This window comes from Sceloporus undulatus, chromosome 6, assembly GCF_019175285.1.
Source record: "Sceloporus undulatus isolate JIND9_A2432 ecotype Alabama chromosome 6, SceUnd_v1.1, whole genome shotgun sequence".
Lineage (NCBI taxonomy): Eukaryota > Metazoa > Chordata > Lepidosauria > Squamata > Phrynosomatidae > Sceloporus > Sceloporus undulatus.
Window position 1 is genome coordinate 7,351,989 of NC_056527.1, and position 15,392 is coordinate 7,367,380.

The 15,392-nt window shown below is 42.6% G+C and overlaps 1 protein-coding gene across 7 annotated transcripts in view; it reads left to right on the top strand.

Annotated features, from left to right (window-relative positions):
* The window catches only part of DLEC1 (DLEC1 cilia and flagella associated protein), a 41,956-nt gene that overhangs the window by 22,522 nt on the left and 4,042 nt on the right, over positions 1–15,392 (top strand). For 5 of the 7 annotated variants that reach the window (XR_006104456.1, XR_006104455.1, XR_006104457.1 and 2 more), the window contains exons 24-35: positions 139–327; positions 1,200–1,261; positions 1,445–1,596; positions 2,316–2,425; positions 3,283–3,353; positions 4,863–5,065; positions 5,226–5,372; positions 6,441–6,563; positions 7,235–7,329; positions 9,600–9,684; positions 11,338–11,532; positions 14,467–14,628. Coding sequence is in view for 4 of the 7 variants with exons in the window: in XM_042472279.1 (XP_042328213.1) it covers positions 139–327; positions 1,200–1,261; positions 1,445–1,596; positions 2,316–2,425; positions 3,283–3,353; positions 4,863–5,065; positions 5,226–5,372; positions 6,441–6,563; positions 7,235–7,329; positions 9,600–9,684; positions 11,338–11,532; positions 14,467–14,628 (1,594 nt within the window). In the remaining 3 variants the exon portion in view is untranslated. The other 2 variants (XM_042472281.1, XM_042472282.1) reach the window with 2 other exon arrangements.

Sequence of the window (15,392 nt, forward strand, 5' to 3'; positions counted from 1 at the left end):
TTACAGAAACGTATATAGTCTGATTATCTTTTTGTGCTCCTTTTCTCATTTACTTAAGTTTGGGGGCAATTTGTCTGTCTGTAAAATGCCCCTGTCATCAAGTAGGAAGATGATACAGCATGTGTTGATTCTTTGCAGTGATGAGCAACAAAAATCAGAGGATTCTCAAGAACTACAATTAGACTTCGGTTCTGAAGTGACATTGAAGAGTATCCTAAAACGTCATCTGATTATTACCAATCATTCTGAATTAGCTGCTCTATTCACAATAGAGGTTGACTATTTTAGCAGCTGCCCACTATCTTCAGATGAACATGGTTCAAATGTGTAAGTCTGGTTTTCTTTGTATTAGTTTAGTCAAAAGAATGGATAAACAATAGCAAACTCTGGAAACAAAATTTGATCAACCAAAAGTTGCATCAATATTTTAATAACTTTGTGCATGAAACAAACTAGCTGTACACTGAAGCATCAGAAAGTAAAGATGTCACTATCTCAGTCACCTATGTAGACTTTTTTGGATTTCAAAATTCTGGATAAGGGAGACTCAATCTGTAAAAGATTCCTGTTCCCACAAATCTGAGCCACTGAGCAGAACGCTCTTAGGATCTAAATAGGATATAATGCAACATTTTCTTGCAAGTCCTACTTTGACTGTTTGTTAGAAAATTAGGGACTACTGGCTCAAGATTTCATACAAGAAATAATGGTTGGAAACAAGCATCAGCCCAGTATTTGCTAAAGTCATCTCAATGAAACAACTCCTGCATAGTCACTGGGTAACTCTGGGTTGCAGTTTTTCTCTCTTTCCCATGTAATATAGATACAACCCTCCAGCTGTGTTGCACTGCAATTCCCATGACCACTGTTTGTGTTGACTGGTGATGGTGGTGCACGTAATCCAGTACATCTGGGGAGCACCAGAGGGGGAATGGCTGCCTTATGGCTTGCTTAACTAACCCATATTACTGTGGGAAAACAAGCTTGTGTATATCCATTTTAGAGGTAAGGAATTATATCTGAAATACAGTGAGTTGTCAAAAGCTATTTGGGTAAAGCTGGATCAATTAAGATTTTCAGTTAGAAATGATGAAAAGATCCATCTCAGTTCTATAGTCACCTGCAATGTTTAAGTGCATGTTAGAATTATTGTATCCCTCCATACTCTTACTGAAACATTTCCATTTCTCACACCTCAGTGATATGGCCATAGAAAAAACAAGACGAATAACCCAACAGCTTGCAAAGAGAAAACAATCAGGTACGCAGAGTATGGCCTTGTTATATTTTTATGGCTAATCAATGTGGAAAGAGATAGTAAATAAGGTGATGGATATGAAAAGGGCAGCTGGATACAACTTGGAGAGAGATTCTCTGCACAAGTCTTATTGAAGTGAGTAGGAGCTCATTCAGGAAACCAGTACTGAACCCTATGCTCTTCTAGCTTTTAGAGCTGCCATGTTGTCTCATGGGAAAGGAGCAACTTTCCATGTACACCCTTCTTCAGGAACTCTGAAGGCCTTTGAAGAGCTTTCTGTAGAAATAACAGCCTATAACAACATGTGGGGACATTACGAGGATACTCTCATCTGTAAAGTAGGTGCCTTTTTTGTTCTGCCTTATATAGCCAGTAGGTGGAGCTTTCATCCGGACATTGGGAAGACGACAGACGCTTAGGATGCTTCCCTTGGAATAGAGTCAATTGAACACAGTGGGTAGAACTTATCTCTAAGGAAACATGCACCATAATACACTTGTGTTATGGGTTGCCTGGATTATTTGTACCTGCAAAATCTGGAGACCATTATCTGAGTTGCTTACTTATAGGATGAAGAACTTTTTGTGGTTTGTATTTATTTATTTGAGTGCTTATACCCTGCCCTTCAGCCCTAAAGGCTATCAGAGTGGCTTACAATTATTATTTTTAATTAGACAGTTCCCTGCTCTCTAAAAAGACATGACACAAAAGGAGAAGGAAATGGTGTTGCTGAAGGGGATCAGGTCCAGTAGTTCTTCTCTCCCTCTGAGGCCTGTAGGGCTTTACTTGAATTTGAGAGAAGACCCTGAACCTTGAACACAAAGGTGCGGCAGGTCACCCAGATAGCACTGCCCTCCCCTATCCTGGAAGAATGCAAAGTCCTGCAGTGCCATCATAGATCAATACTTTGGTCTTCTCTGCTTGCTCAAAAAAAGGAAAGAAAGGATACTTTAGACATTAATTTGGCTCCAAGGCCATTTCATCATTGGCAGATGGAGTCATAGTTTATACAGCTGATTTTTATTTTTATTGTGTGTGTGTGTGTGTGTGTGTGCAGGTAGGAGAATCGGAGCCTGTGTTGATTCCCATCCAAATGACTGTGAAAGGCTGTCCAATCTACTTGCAGATGACAGGACCAAACCATCCAATGCCGACTCCCATAATCAGGTAGAAGCCACCTGCTCTTAGCAAGACTTTGAGGTTAAGGTTGCATCTGCGTTAAAGGGTTCATTGTGTATCACATGTGTGCAACACCCAGCCAGCTTGTGCTGTTTTCCCCATTGCCCAACATTCCCTTTGTGAGTTTGTGAGCCGCCTTTGGTCCCTTTTTGGGAGAAAGGCAGTGTAAAAAGTAAATAAATAAATAATTTTTGTCACCCATGATGGCTCCTTCAGCAACCGGTCTGTGCCAAAATAGCCCAGGGAACCCACAGCAATGTCTCTTCGGTGTTGCTGAAGATAAGAGCTGTTGGGCTGCTGTGTAGGCTGTGACATCTTAGAGCTTTGAGCCTTAATGCTAACAGTTTATTTACATCCAATTGCATGCTGGTACTTCAGCTTCCTTTTTTTTCCACAGAAGAGAATGGCTTTAAGTGTTTACAAGCCTGAATTCTCCCTAGAGGCCTAAGGAATTAAATGGAGTTTCCAACAACATTTGAACAACTGTGGTTTTCCCCTTCAGCATCATAGTTCATGTACCAAAATCTGTATTTGTGTATGTCGTTTCTTAGCCAACTAATCAAAAGCATACAAAGATGTGTTCAGGCTAGTTGAAGTAGTTTTAGTCAAGATTCAAGGAATTATTTGTTAGACATTTCAGTCTTTACTCATTCTAGCAGAATTTTGGGGGCTTTCTGAACTCTTAAACTAGGTCCATAGCATGCAGAGCAACCTTTTCTTTTGGTCTTGCTTCCCCAAATCTATTCATTGATTAGGCTCAATTGTCCCTTTTCCCATTTTGAAGGAAAAGCTCCCATATTTAAACTTAAGTTGCACGTGTTCATATGAGCATTTTTCATTTTCAGGTTTGGGGCCCACATCTCTGGAGGAGACACAGTCTCTCGTCATCTTCGTCTTAATAATCCCACTCCCTTTGGTAAGTGCTTGTATTACATTAGAATAGATAATTCCAGGTTGGTCTTTCATGAAGATAACCAAGGCACCACAGCAAATGGAGGGAGCAGCTTTTGATCTTTTGTAACAATTCATTTCTCAGGAGAAAAATGAAGGAACCCTAGAACCAGTTTGGAATACACCTAATAAGTCAGATATTTTGGCACGAGGGGGCCTTAGTGCATTTAGTACACAAGCTGTGTTTTCCTTGTTATTTTCTCAGCATTGCATCTTAAAATACTATTTTCATAGCCCCTGAGGATTAGAAATTTGTGAGTTTAAATTTTTAATTAATGTTACAGCAACACAAAAACATAAACATTTGAAAGCATAGGCTGGCATCCTGTAAAGCAGTTATGAGCTCATAAGATGGAGTTGCAGTCTCAGAACTTTTAGGATTCTCTTTAAGAACCAAGTGTGACTCCCCCCCTCTCCCCACAAACCTACCTTTGCAGCGCCCTGACTTAATTGTTTCCAAGACACTGGAGATCTGGATACTGGGAAATGATGTTTGCAGTGCTTTCCCAGTCAGGTAGATATCATTACCTCCAATTTCTAGTGCCTCAGAAATCTTTTGATTGTATTGCTGTCAGGCTGCAAACCTAGTTGTTGGGTTTTTTGTGTGTGTGGGGAATGGGCTAGCATCATAAGATGTAGCTACAGTGACAGAGTTCTATTGTAATTGCATTGATGAGGCAGGCTCTTAGCCCCGTTGAAGACTTGAAGGATGTTAAATCACAGGAGCATTAGATAAACAATTTATAACGGTATTGTCCATATATTTAGTCTAAAAGAACATGTGTAAATATGAGTGTGTACACAGTTTTACCCCATCCGCACATGTGTGCCTGAATCTACAAACATATACATTGCTACATTTGTGGGCTTTTTAAAAATGAAAATAAGTAGAATGCTGAGTTCTATAACCCATTAAAATGTTAAATTGCAGTGTAATGGTTAGACACCACCTTCAATTAGATACTGTTTGGCCACAAAAACTTATGTCTGTTGTGTCTGTGTTGTAGATAGCTGGCTGGGCCTAACAGTCTGAGAAGCCACTGTGCTTGTGATATTATTTCAGATATGGGAACCAGTGTCAGGAACAATGTAGGATATAAATAAAACAAATAAACACAATTCAAGTAACTCCCCACTGTTGCACAGCATATGTGTATGTGTACATGCCTCCAAGTCAGCTTATGGCAACCTCATTAATTAAATAGGGTTTTCTTAGGCAAAGAATCCTCAGAGGTGGTTTTGCCAGTTTCTTTCTCTGAAATATAGTCCATGGCGCCTGGTAGTCATTGGAGGTCTCTCATCCAAGCTGTAACCAGTGCTGGCCCTGCTTAGTTTCCAAGATCAGATGGGATCTGGTGCTTTTAGGATGTTTAGGCCTACTGTGGGACAAATGGGACAAATGTGTTTGTGCTTTGTTAGGCATCGCTAGCAAACTTGGAGTTTGCCTTGATTTCTCTCCACTCTTTGTATGCAGACATTCGGATGGATTGGGAAACCTATAACCAGGATAAAGATGATGACAAATTGGTGGACCTCTTAGTATTTTATGGTGCTCCTTTCCCAATTAAAGACATAGATGGCAATGAGATTGAAATCCTCTGGGAGTCTGAAATATCCCAGGATAAAACCTGTCACACCTCAGCTTCCACATCATTTGCATCTACCAGGGAAAATGCAGTAAGTGCATAGTGCATTCTGCTTTCAGCACTTTCTTTAAGGCATAATTCTATTCCTTGCTTGGAGGAGATAAATCATGCCTCCTTTTTGTCATGAATATAATGCCATTGTGTAGTTTCTTCCTTGGATCCTTTACATCTCAGATATCTCATTATTCCAGAGTCTGGAATCAGTTTCTGAGAACGATGAAGGAAGTGATGATACATCATTACAGCAATCCACCCCAAAGCAAATAATTTCTGTGGTCATCAGAGCTCATGAGGGTGTGCCTTCAGACTATCCATTCTGCATAACTCCCAAGCAAGTTGTAAGTTCTCTTTCTGTTTTTGGTGGGCTGCTGCTACAAGTGAAGGACTAACATGGAAGAAAGGCTTTCAACACAGGAAGGGACTAATACAATCAAAGGCCTACACATGAGGGTACTCCTCCAGCAGAATGACTGAAAGAAGAATTCTAGGTTTTCTTCCCATCAAAAAGAGTTTGTGTGAACACCAAAGCCCAGTGAAGTCAGTTAGCCATATGCGGTATCCCATCACAGGCTCAGAAAAGCTCTTGGGGATTCTGACAACAGCAGCAAAAATGAAGTCAATGAACCAGAAAATGTAACTGGTGGGTTGTGCACAGCATAAAGCTCAGGAAAGTTACTTCTTTGCTTCCCTGAGCCTCTTAATTCACTGGCTGTGCTGACTGAGACATTCTTGGAATTGTAGTCCAGAAAATTAACTTTTGGAAGCTCTAGTTCAGCTTTAGTGAAGGAAGAAATGTAAATTGGGCAGTCCCTAAGTCCTCAGTGCCAGTTCCAAGTCATCAGCTCCCAGTTCCAGAAGAGATTCTAGGGAAGAAAGGAACAGTTGTAGCCAATGAGCCTAAATATAGAGCAGATCCCTAGCACATTGGGGGGGAAATGTCGGTTCTTCATATCAGGTAGACCTGAGAAGCCTTGCGTTAGACTACAATACCCAGAATCCTCCAGCATGCTCTCTGGAGGGCACCAGTCTGGGGAAGGCTGCCACAAGAGAAGCGTCATATCAAAAAATTCCTTATTAGGAATAGTAAAAGCAGTAGTTGTTTGACAGCTGCACACACTGGTTGGGTTTTTAAAGGCTTACTTACTTCTATTATGCCCAAGAATTTAAGAATTTGGAATTATAGGTGGGATTTTTATTTTTAATCTATATAGGATGGCAGATATCCTCCATGTTAGAATATTTTTAAATGCCCCATTACTTCAAAACTGTTTTGTAATGTAAAAGGGTGGGATAGTGTTTTAAAACATTTGAAACTCCATGGATTTGTGGAACTAGTGACCTTGGGGCATCTTTCAAATCTCAGTGCTTCCATGAACTTCCAGAGTTAATGAACTGCTTGGTTCCAGGTTATTCCTGCTGGTGGTTCTGCTGCTATCCACGTTTCTTTCACTCCACTTATGCTGCCTGAGATCATTAATAAATTTGAATGTGAAGGCTTCGCCCTTGGCTTCATGAGTTTGGACAACACGGTAGGTAGAAGATAGAAAAATCAGCTCTTTCTCCCCTTATCTCCCATTCACTAACTAAAATCTGGATGACTTCTGGAGATGAGTGGAGGTTACTAGTCAGTGATGGTCAGCATTCTCTCTGGTGGGATGCACAGGTTTTGTCCAGCAGTCTTTTCTCACTCACTACCCCAACAAGCACATGAAAACCCTTCAGTTCATGCAGAGCACTACCTTACACCAGAAGTGATTCAAATGCAGCTGGTAGGCTGTATGCAGCCCTATGGACCCCCTCCAGGAAGCCCCTCAAGGACACCCTTCCATTTTTTAAAATTTCAGTCTAATATTTGGATGATTATTTGCTCCCAAACCAACCCAAATCTACCAAAACACACTAAAAATGGAGCAGTTTACTTCCCATAACTTGCAAAGCCCCCATGCCTTCCTGCAAAGGGGAAAATCAGCTGAATATCATCCAGAATGGTGGCTGGAAGTGATGTTGTGTCACATTGGGTGAACTGAAATGCACTGGTGTGGCTCACAGGGTAGAAAGAAAAAATGGCCTCTGTCTCCTATTCAGTTATCCCCAAACGAAGAAAAAATGTGCTGAAGAAGAGTCAGGGTCCATACCTGCGCTGCCAAGGGCCCTCTTGAATTGACTGTACAGTTTGACCATGGCTGACTTCTCCCTCCAGGTGGCTAAGGAGATCCCTGGGAAAGTGACTCGTGGGGATGGATACACTGTGCCACCTCTGAGAATTGATCTGCAAGCCTTTGTCAAGCCTGCTTTGTAAGTATGATGCCATAATGCATGAATCACAGACACTTACAAGCAGTGTAAACAGCTACTGGGATGTAAACAGAAACCTTCTGAAGAAACAGCATACTTTGGGACAGTGATCTGATATCTAGGAACAGATAAGGCTCTCTTCTAGCCCATGCATCCTTGAGTTACTTCCAAGGGACTGGAAACTTGATTTGATGTTTCTATCTCTACAAGGCAATTTAGTTCACCTTGACAATCCATGTAGTGGAAGAGGACAGAATGAGGTGGGGCTGTATACAGGACTTCCCAACATGAAGGCAGAGGCATTTTGCAAAGCAATTACCCTTTTCATTTTCTAAAGGTCTTTCATCTTGAATAGGCTCTGTTACTATTTTATGGTGCTTTATAAGTTAGCAGTAATAATAATAATTGATGGTGTGTGTGTGTAGGAGTCTATGTATCTCTCTCTCTGTGTCATACCTCTGCAGCTGATTAATCTAGATACCTGAAACTTGGCAAGGACATCAAGGGGACCTGGAGAAATACATCTTGGGGTTATTTGTTTTTTAAAAAACATGTTAATTTTAACCTGCTTAAATATGTCTGTTGTCTGCACCACCATTCTAAATTCCCTAGGTGGGGCAGACTAAACAATTTAAATGTCTTTACAACCTGCAATACCATCTTCAGTCACTAGGCAAGAGACTTTCCTGACAAAGATATAGGCGCATTACAGACCGCCCCTTTGGGGCGGCCTGTAGGCGCGCCTTTGCCTGGTGTATCGGGGCCTCAGTGGCCAGAACGGCAGCCGCTGAGGCCCCGATCCGCCGATTCGGGGCCGCGGGGAAGTGGCAAAAGGCCACTTCCCCTCAGCTTGGAAAGGGGTGTCCTTGGGGCTTCAAACCCCAAGGACACCCCGCGGCGGCGGGGAGGAGGAGAAAGGGGCCGCTTGACCCCTTTCTCCCTTGCGTAGCTGGGCGCAGCCCTCTGAAGGCTGCGCCCAGTGATGCAAACCAGGAAGGAGCTCCTTCCTGCACTACGGAAAGGGTGCGTTAAGCGCCCTCACGCGTAGCGATGGCGTCACATCTGCACTGCCTCGTTTGGAGGCAGCGTGTTCGTGATGCCATCATGGCGGCGGCCGTGTGGAACGGCCACTGCCATTTTGTGCGCGTCGAGCGCGTACTAGGGTTAGGGGGGTGCGGAAGCATCGCCCCTTCCTAACCCTAGTACGCGCTCTGCATGTACTTTAATGGCGGTCTGTAAACTGCCTCAGCTATTTTTCCAGACATTGGTGTTTTTAAAAGGGGGATTCTACTTTTTAAAAAACACCAGTTTGCTGAGGGGAAAGCCTAGCAAAAGCTGCAGCAAGAATAACTGAGACCACAAAACAACAGAGGCCTAAATCCAGTTGTCATTCCTGGAAACAGCAGACCCAGTGATGGAAATATCATAGGACCTGATTTACTAGGTTCTCATTGATTCAGTGGGACTACTCTAATTGGGATTACAGTGGGCTCTTGGTATCCATTGGAATTTGGTTCCAGGACTTGCTGTGGATATCAAATCCGTGGATGTTCAAGTCCCATTAAATACAATAGCATAGTAAAATGGTGTCCAGGAAAAATATGGAAAAATCAAGTATTGCTGTTTGGGGGAATACACACACACACACTCTCTCTCTCTCTCTCTCTCTCTCTCTCTCTCTCTCTCTCTGAACAGCAATACTTGATTTTGCCATATTTATTTATTTATTTATTTAAAGTTGTGGCTGGCTAAATCTGTGGATAAAGAATCCATAGATATGGGGGGCCATCTGTAATAGTTGGACTTGGGCCAGAGTGACAGAACAGGCGAGAAGCCTGATGTGCAAGGAAACAAGCAGAATGGGAAGACCTGCATGTAGTGCAACTGAGCATCCATACCAGAAACATGCAAGACAGAAAGCAAGTAGACCAGCAGTGTCTAGAGCCAGTAATACCTCTAGAAAACTATTTTCTACAATCCAGCCTCAGATTATGATCCTGATTAAATTGTCTCATTGTCAGAGGTATATTGCAATAATGGCAAAGTACAACTGTTCCAAATCAGCAGCTATGCCTCCTGAGAGGAACACACACCATATTGCTCCTTCCATAGCTTCATGTACACCCAACAGAGATCAATTGTCCAAGTTTGCTTGAAGCTTTTAGTGCATTGTAGAATATAATGATCCTTTTAACGTGTGCAATGCTGGATACATTTACTAGTTTGCTAGTTTTTATAGTTACAAGCAGAGTTTATTTTTTCTCTTGCAGGTTAACTGTTGAAATGGATCACGAGAGGGGCTTGGAGTTTTATGCACTGGCTTGTGGTCTGATTCCAGCTAATCCCCTTAAGGGTGTAAGTGTCTTCAGTGGTTTGGTTTGGTTTGGTTTGGTTTGAGATCACCAGAGACAACATTTTCCTTTTTAACATATCTTCAACATTGAGTTGTTTAGTGTAGAAGTTGTAGCTTAACCTGCCAATGCTAGTGCTAGATGAAGCCCTGCTTTGCCTTTATATAAGACTGCATGAGCACCCACAGTGAAACTGTTTGGAACCCAGATTCCATAAGGCAGTACTTAATGAGGCATTCAGTAGTTTTATAGCCATCCTCTTCCTTCCCTTCAGAGCCTCATAATGCCCACCTATGAAGAGAGATGCTGGCAGAGCCAACATAACAAACATGGGGCAGTCAGTGGCTACTCTGAGGGCGGAACTGGCTGCTTGGCACAAAACCTCCCACCATAATGTTGCCAATGTCAACTTAATTCAGTTAAATTCTAAATGTTCCAGTTAGTTTTTAACATTGGGCAATTTGTCCACTTGTTAGTTCTACACAATACAGTTGTCCCTCCCAATTCATGGGGGATCTGTTCCAGATCCCTCCCACCAACTGGAAATATCGCTGATATTTAAACTCCATTGGTTATAATGGTGGTGCACTCCTGTGCATGTCACAGGCATGCACGCCATTTTGTCCCTCCTCATCATCCGTGAAGGACCAAAATCGCAGACTCCAGTGGGGATGGACAAATGTACGTTACTAGCATCATCCTTATTACTATTGTAATAAACTTATTTATTTAATATGCTGCCTTTCTTCCAGAAGGGACCCACAGATAAAAAACATTATAATAAAATTTAAAGTAATTCATCCAAAAATATATATAAATTTACATTAAAAATATACCAAAGTTAAAAGGCATGACAAATGCACATTCTCAATATAAAATCCACTGTGGCATGCTTATGTTTTAAATGCCTGCTTAGATAAAAACATCTTAGCCTGCTGCCTCCCGCAGAAGGGCATTCCAGAGGGTGGAAACAACCACCGAAAAGGCTCTCTCTCGTGTCCTCTTCAAGTGAGCTTGCAATGGTGGTGGGACTGAGAGCTTCCCCCAAGAGATCTTAGTGTTATGGCAAGTTCATATGAGGAGATGCACCACATTACTACACTACATTCTTATAGTGCTGCTATTCCACTTTTGCTGCTCTGGCTGCCTCCTGTTGCATTCTGTGGCTTGTAGTTCAGTGAGGCCTAAGAGCTCTCTGGCTGAGAATTCTAAATGACTCTTCTTAAACTACAAATCCCAGAAAGCAACAGGAGGTAGACAGGGCAGTTATAGTAGAATAGCAGTGCTATAAGAGTGTAGTGCAGTAATCTAGACAGTTCTTCAAATAATCTGGACCTAAGCCGTATAGGGATATATTGGTCATGACCAATCCAGAAATGAACCGGTAGCCAGTGAAGCTGTTCCAACAAAGGAGTTATATGTGCCCTTTAACTGACTGGACCTGCTGAAGTTTCCGAACAGTTTCCAAAGGCAGCCTCACATAGAGGGCACTTTATTCCTCACCTTTTCCCCAAAAGTGGGACTCAAGGTAGCTATCTATCTTAAATCCCAACTGTAGCCTCTGCAGTTAAAATGTACCCACACTGGTAATGACAAAAAGTGACCCAGAATCAACAGGCATGTAAGCCAGTGTTACCCTCTTTACATTCTTCTTTAGGTTTTGACAGATTCAGCCACCACTGTCAATGTGAAGCTCACCAACAATACTGAGACACCTTTGTCCTTCAAGCTCATTTTAACAACGCCCTTCTCTGTGTCTGGAGTTGACCCCAAAAAGAGAATAAAAACATCTCACAGTGACAAAGATGACAGAGGGAACCACCTTCTCCTTTGTGCACTAGAAAATATGCTGGTAAGCTAATTTTGAAGCCACAGCTTCGTATTCATAGTGGTCCACATACGGATACAGTTAGCCGAATTTAAGCCACACTGTTTTAAATGAGACCTGCTTTCTGCTAAGCTAGCTAAACTTGCATCATGTTGTTTTCAACTGACCTTGAGTTCAACTAAATTAGGTTGCAATTCTGTACATGTGTACCATGGTCTCCTTGAACGCAATAGGGCTTAAACATCAAAGTAGACATCTGTAAGATTGTACTGTCAGGGTTGGAACCAAGAGTCTCTTTTGTGTATCAAAGGGCTCCATTCACAACAGATGCCTCCACCTGGTTTTCAAGAATCCTCCCTTCCATAGCTCAGCAGGGTCTATTGGACTTCATCTTCCGGCAGCCCTAACTAGCATTGCCAACACTGATGAATGTTGGGAATTTTAGTTCAACAACATCTGGGGGTCTTCACAGTCCCACCCCTGCTGTAGCATTTTGAGGAGCTGCCATAGAAAAAAGGTTCTTTTCAGACTTACACATCCCTAAACCCAGATCCAATTCAGTGCCCAGATTGTGAGTTGGAGCACTTTCTAAAGGATGAATTGCCTAACCCCACTGTGAGGCAGCATGGATTCTTGAGCACTTGAATCAAGAGGGGATGCTATGACAACTTTGTTACGATCAATAATTAATGCATCTTTTAGGGAGGGCAAATTTCCATCGCAACTAAAACTGGCAGTGGTTAAACCGCTTCTAAAAAAGCCCTTCCTAGATCCCCTAGAGAGAAATAATTACAGACCTGTCTCCCTTTTACCATTCTTGGGCAAGGTGATTGAGAGAGCAGTCGCCCTCCAACTCCAGGCTGTCTTGGATGAAACCGATTATCTGGACCCATTTCAAACTGGCTTCAGGGTGGGATATGGAGTTGAGACAGTCATGGTTGCCTTAATCGATGACCTCCGTCTGGGCACAGACAGGGGAAGTGTGACCCTGTTAGTGCTCTTGGACATCTCAGCGGTTTTCGATACCATCGACCATGGTATCTTTCTGGAGCGCCTGAGGGAGTTGGGTATAGGGGGCACTGCACTCCAGTGGCTCCAATCCTACCTCTTGGGCAGGTTCCAGATGATGAGGCTGGAGGACTGTTGCTCTTCTAGAAAAGAGTTAACATCTGGTGTCCTACAAGGCGCCATTCTCTCCCCCATGCTATTTAACATTTACATGAAACCGCTGAGAGAGATCATCTGGTGACATGGGGCGCGGGATTATCAATACGCTGATGATGCCCAAATATGCTTATGTCCCCGACTGCTACAGTGACTAAGGATGACTTCTGCCCCTCTGAATCGCAACTAAAACTGGCGCCTTGAGTCAGTAATTGGTTGGATGAGGCAGAACAAACTCAGGTTGAATCCAGAGAAAACGGAGGTACTTGCCATAGGTTCCTTAGGTCCAGGGAGGGAAATTTGTCCACCACTCCTTGATGGGGTTACACTTCCCCTGAAGGATGAAGTTTGCAGTTTGGGAGTACTTCTGGATCCGTCTCTACGTTTGTCATCTCAAGTGGATGCGACGGCCAGAAGTGCTTGGTACCAACTTTGGTTGATACGCCAACTGCGACCCTACCTCGACCGAAAGGACCTTGAAGCTGTAGTACATGCTCTGGTAATCTCTCGCCTTGATTTCTGTAAATCGCTCTACATGGGGCTACCCTTGTATCAAGTTCGGAAGCTTCAATTAGTGCAAAATGTGGCAGCCAGGTTGGTCACTTACCCTTCGAGATTTGACCACGTAACACCTATTTTGAAAGATCTACACTGGCTCCCAACTAGCTTCCAGGCACAATACAAGGTGTTGGTTCTTACCTTTAAAGCCCTACATGGCTTGGGTCCGGGTTACTTACAGGACTGCATCTCCCTATACAATCCACCCCGCACTCTTAGAACAAGTGGGAAGAACTTGTTGGAGAAACCAGCATCCAAACATGTGTCTACTTGCCTAAAGGCATTCAGTATAGCTGCCCCCAGACTTTGGAATGGTCTCCCAGAGGAGACTTGCCTTGTCACATCCCTAGAAACCTTTAAGAAGGTGAAAAAGGCAGAACTCTTTTGCCGCGCTTATCCTCCTGACCTTTTATGAAGATATGAGCCCAGCCCCCCCCCCCCCCGACTGATTGCTGTTATGGTTTTAGATCCGTATGTTTTATATTTTTATGTTTTTATTCTTCTAATTGTGGTTTTATTGTTCTATTGTAATTGTAATTTTAACTTGTTGTGATCCCGCTTTGATCCATCGGGAGAGGCGGGAAGATAGAAATAAAAACTATTATTATTATTATTATTATTATTAGAGAACTGGAAGAGGCCCCAAGGGTCTTCCATGCAGGACGACACAAAACACTCTCAACAGATGGATATCCAGCCTCTGTTTAAAGACCTCCAAAGAAGGACGCTACCACTCTCCAAGGGAGTGTGTTCCACTGTCAAACAGCTCTTACTATCAGGATGTTCGTCCTAATGTTGACGTAGAATCTCTAGTGAGAAGGGAATGAAAAGGTTACCTCTGAGCAGATTGTGGAAAAGTGGAAAGTGTCTTTCTCTACATCCATAATAAAGATCTTCACATTATAAAAAAGACAAAAGTTACTAGTCTTCAGGATAGACTTTCAATAGACTTTGCATTTGTTGCAGCAGAATTTTTGGTGTTGTCATGATTACTGGCCTCTCTCCCCTATCCTGAAGTAAATCATTTTGGTTACTCACTATTTTGTCTCAAAAACATTTCCATTTGTAAACCTTCAGATTCATGAAATGAGAAATTCCATGCAATTTTGGAACTAGCGTATTTGCACACCAGCACAAATTGACCTAGTAAAAACAAGCACGTTGCCTGTTCTTATACATTGTGTGTCCTACAAACAGGATTCTGTTGTTTACACTTTGGGTTTGGCTTCTTCCCAGGTTAAGGTATCCTTCCACACAACCCTGGAATTACTAACTTACCAACATCTTCCAGAAGACCAGATGCTCCCTGGACTTCAAGTGCTCCACCATGAAAATGGAGACAAAATACTAGAGTTTCAGCAAGATCTAGTCATCGAATACAGCAACAAAGCAACCCAGGTAGGTAGATGGAGAGAAGCCATAAACAGCTTTGATGTGGCAGAGATCAAGCCCACAGGACTGGTTAATTTTCCACCACAGAGATTTTAGGAAAGCTCGTTTCTTGAGCTGGAACAGCACAAGAGCACCGCTACCTCAGTTTTTCTGTCCTGACATCTTCAGGAGCTTATCTGATGGGGCTGAGAAAGGGGACTTCTGCACTTGCAGCTCCCAGGCTCTGGATCTTCCTACCAAGGCAGTCTCTCCATGTTATGATTCCACCTGCAGGCAAAAAAACACTTTTTCTTCAGGCAGATTGTTAGCAACTGGTGGGGGCTGTGTTTCAAACTGTGTTTCAACATTAGAACCTGTTTTTGTTTTCAGTTATATACTGGTTGAGCATACCTAATCTAAAAATCTGAAATCCAAAATGCTCCCAAAAAAACCAAAACTTTTTTCATGGGTGGCTGACATAGTGATACCTTTGTTTTCTGATGGTTCATTGTACACAAAATTATTACAAATATTCTATAAAATTGCCTTCAGACCATGTGTCTAAGGTATATATTAATAAATTTTGTGGGGTTGTAGAGCTTGGGGTAGTGGCTTGATTGTTGGCGTTTGACCCTGAGATCAGGGTTTGATTCTCCACTGGGCCATGGAAACACACTGGGTGAACTTGGGCAAGTCACATGCTCTCATCCCCAGAAAACACCATGATAGGACCCTTTAGGGTTGCCATATGTTGGAAACAACTTGAAGGCACACAACAACAGAGAAATGAA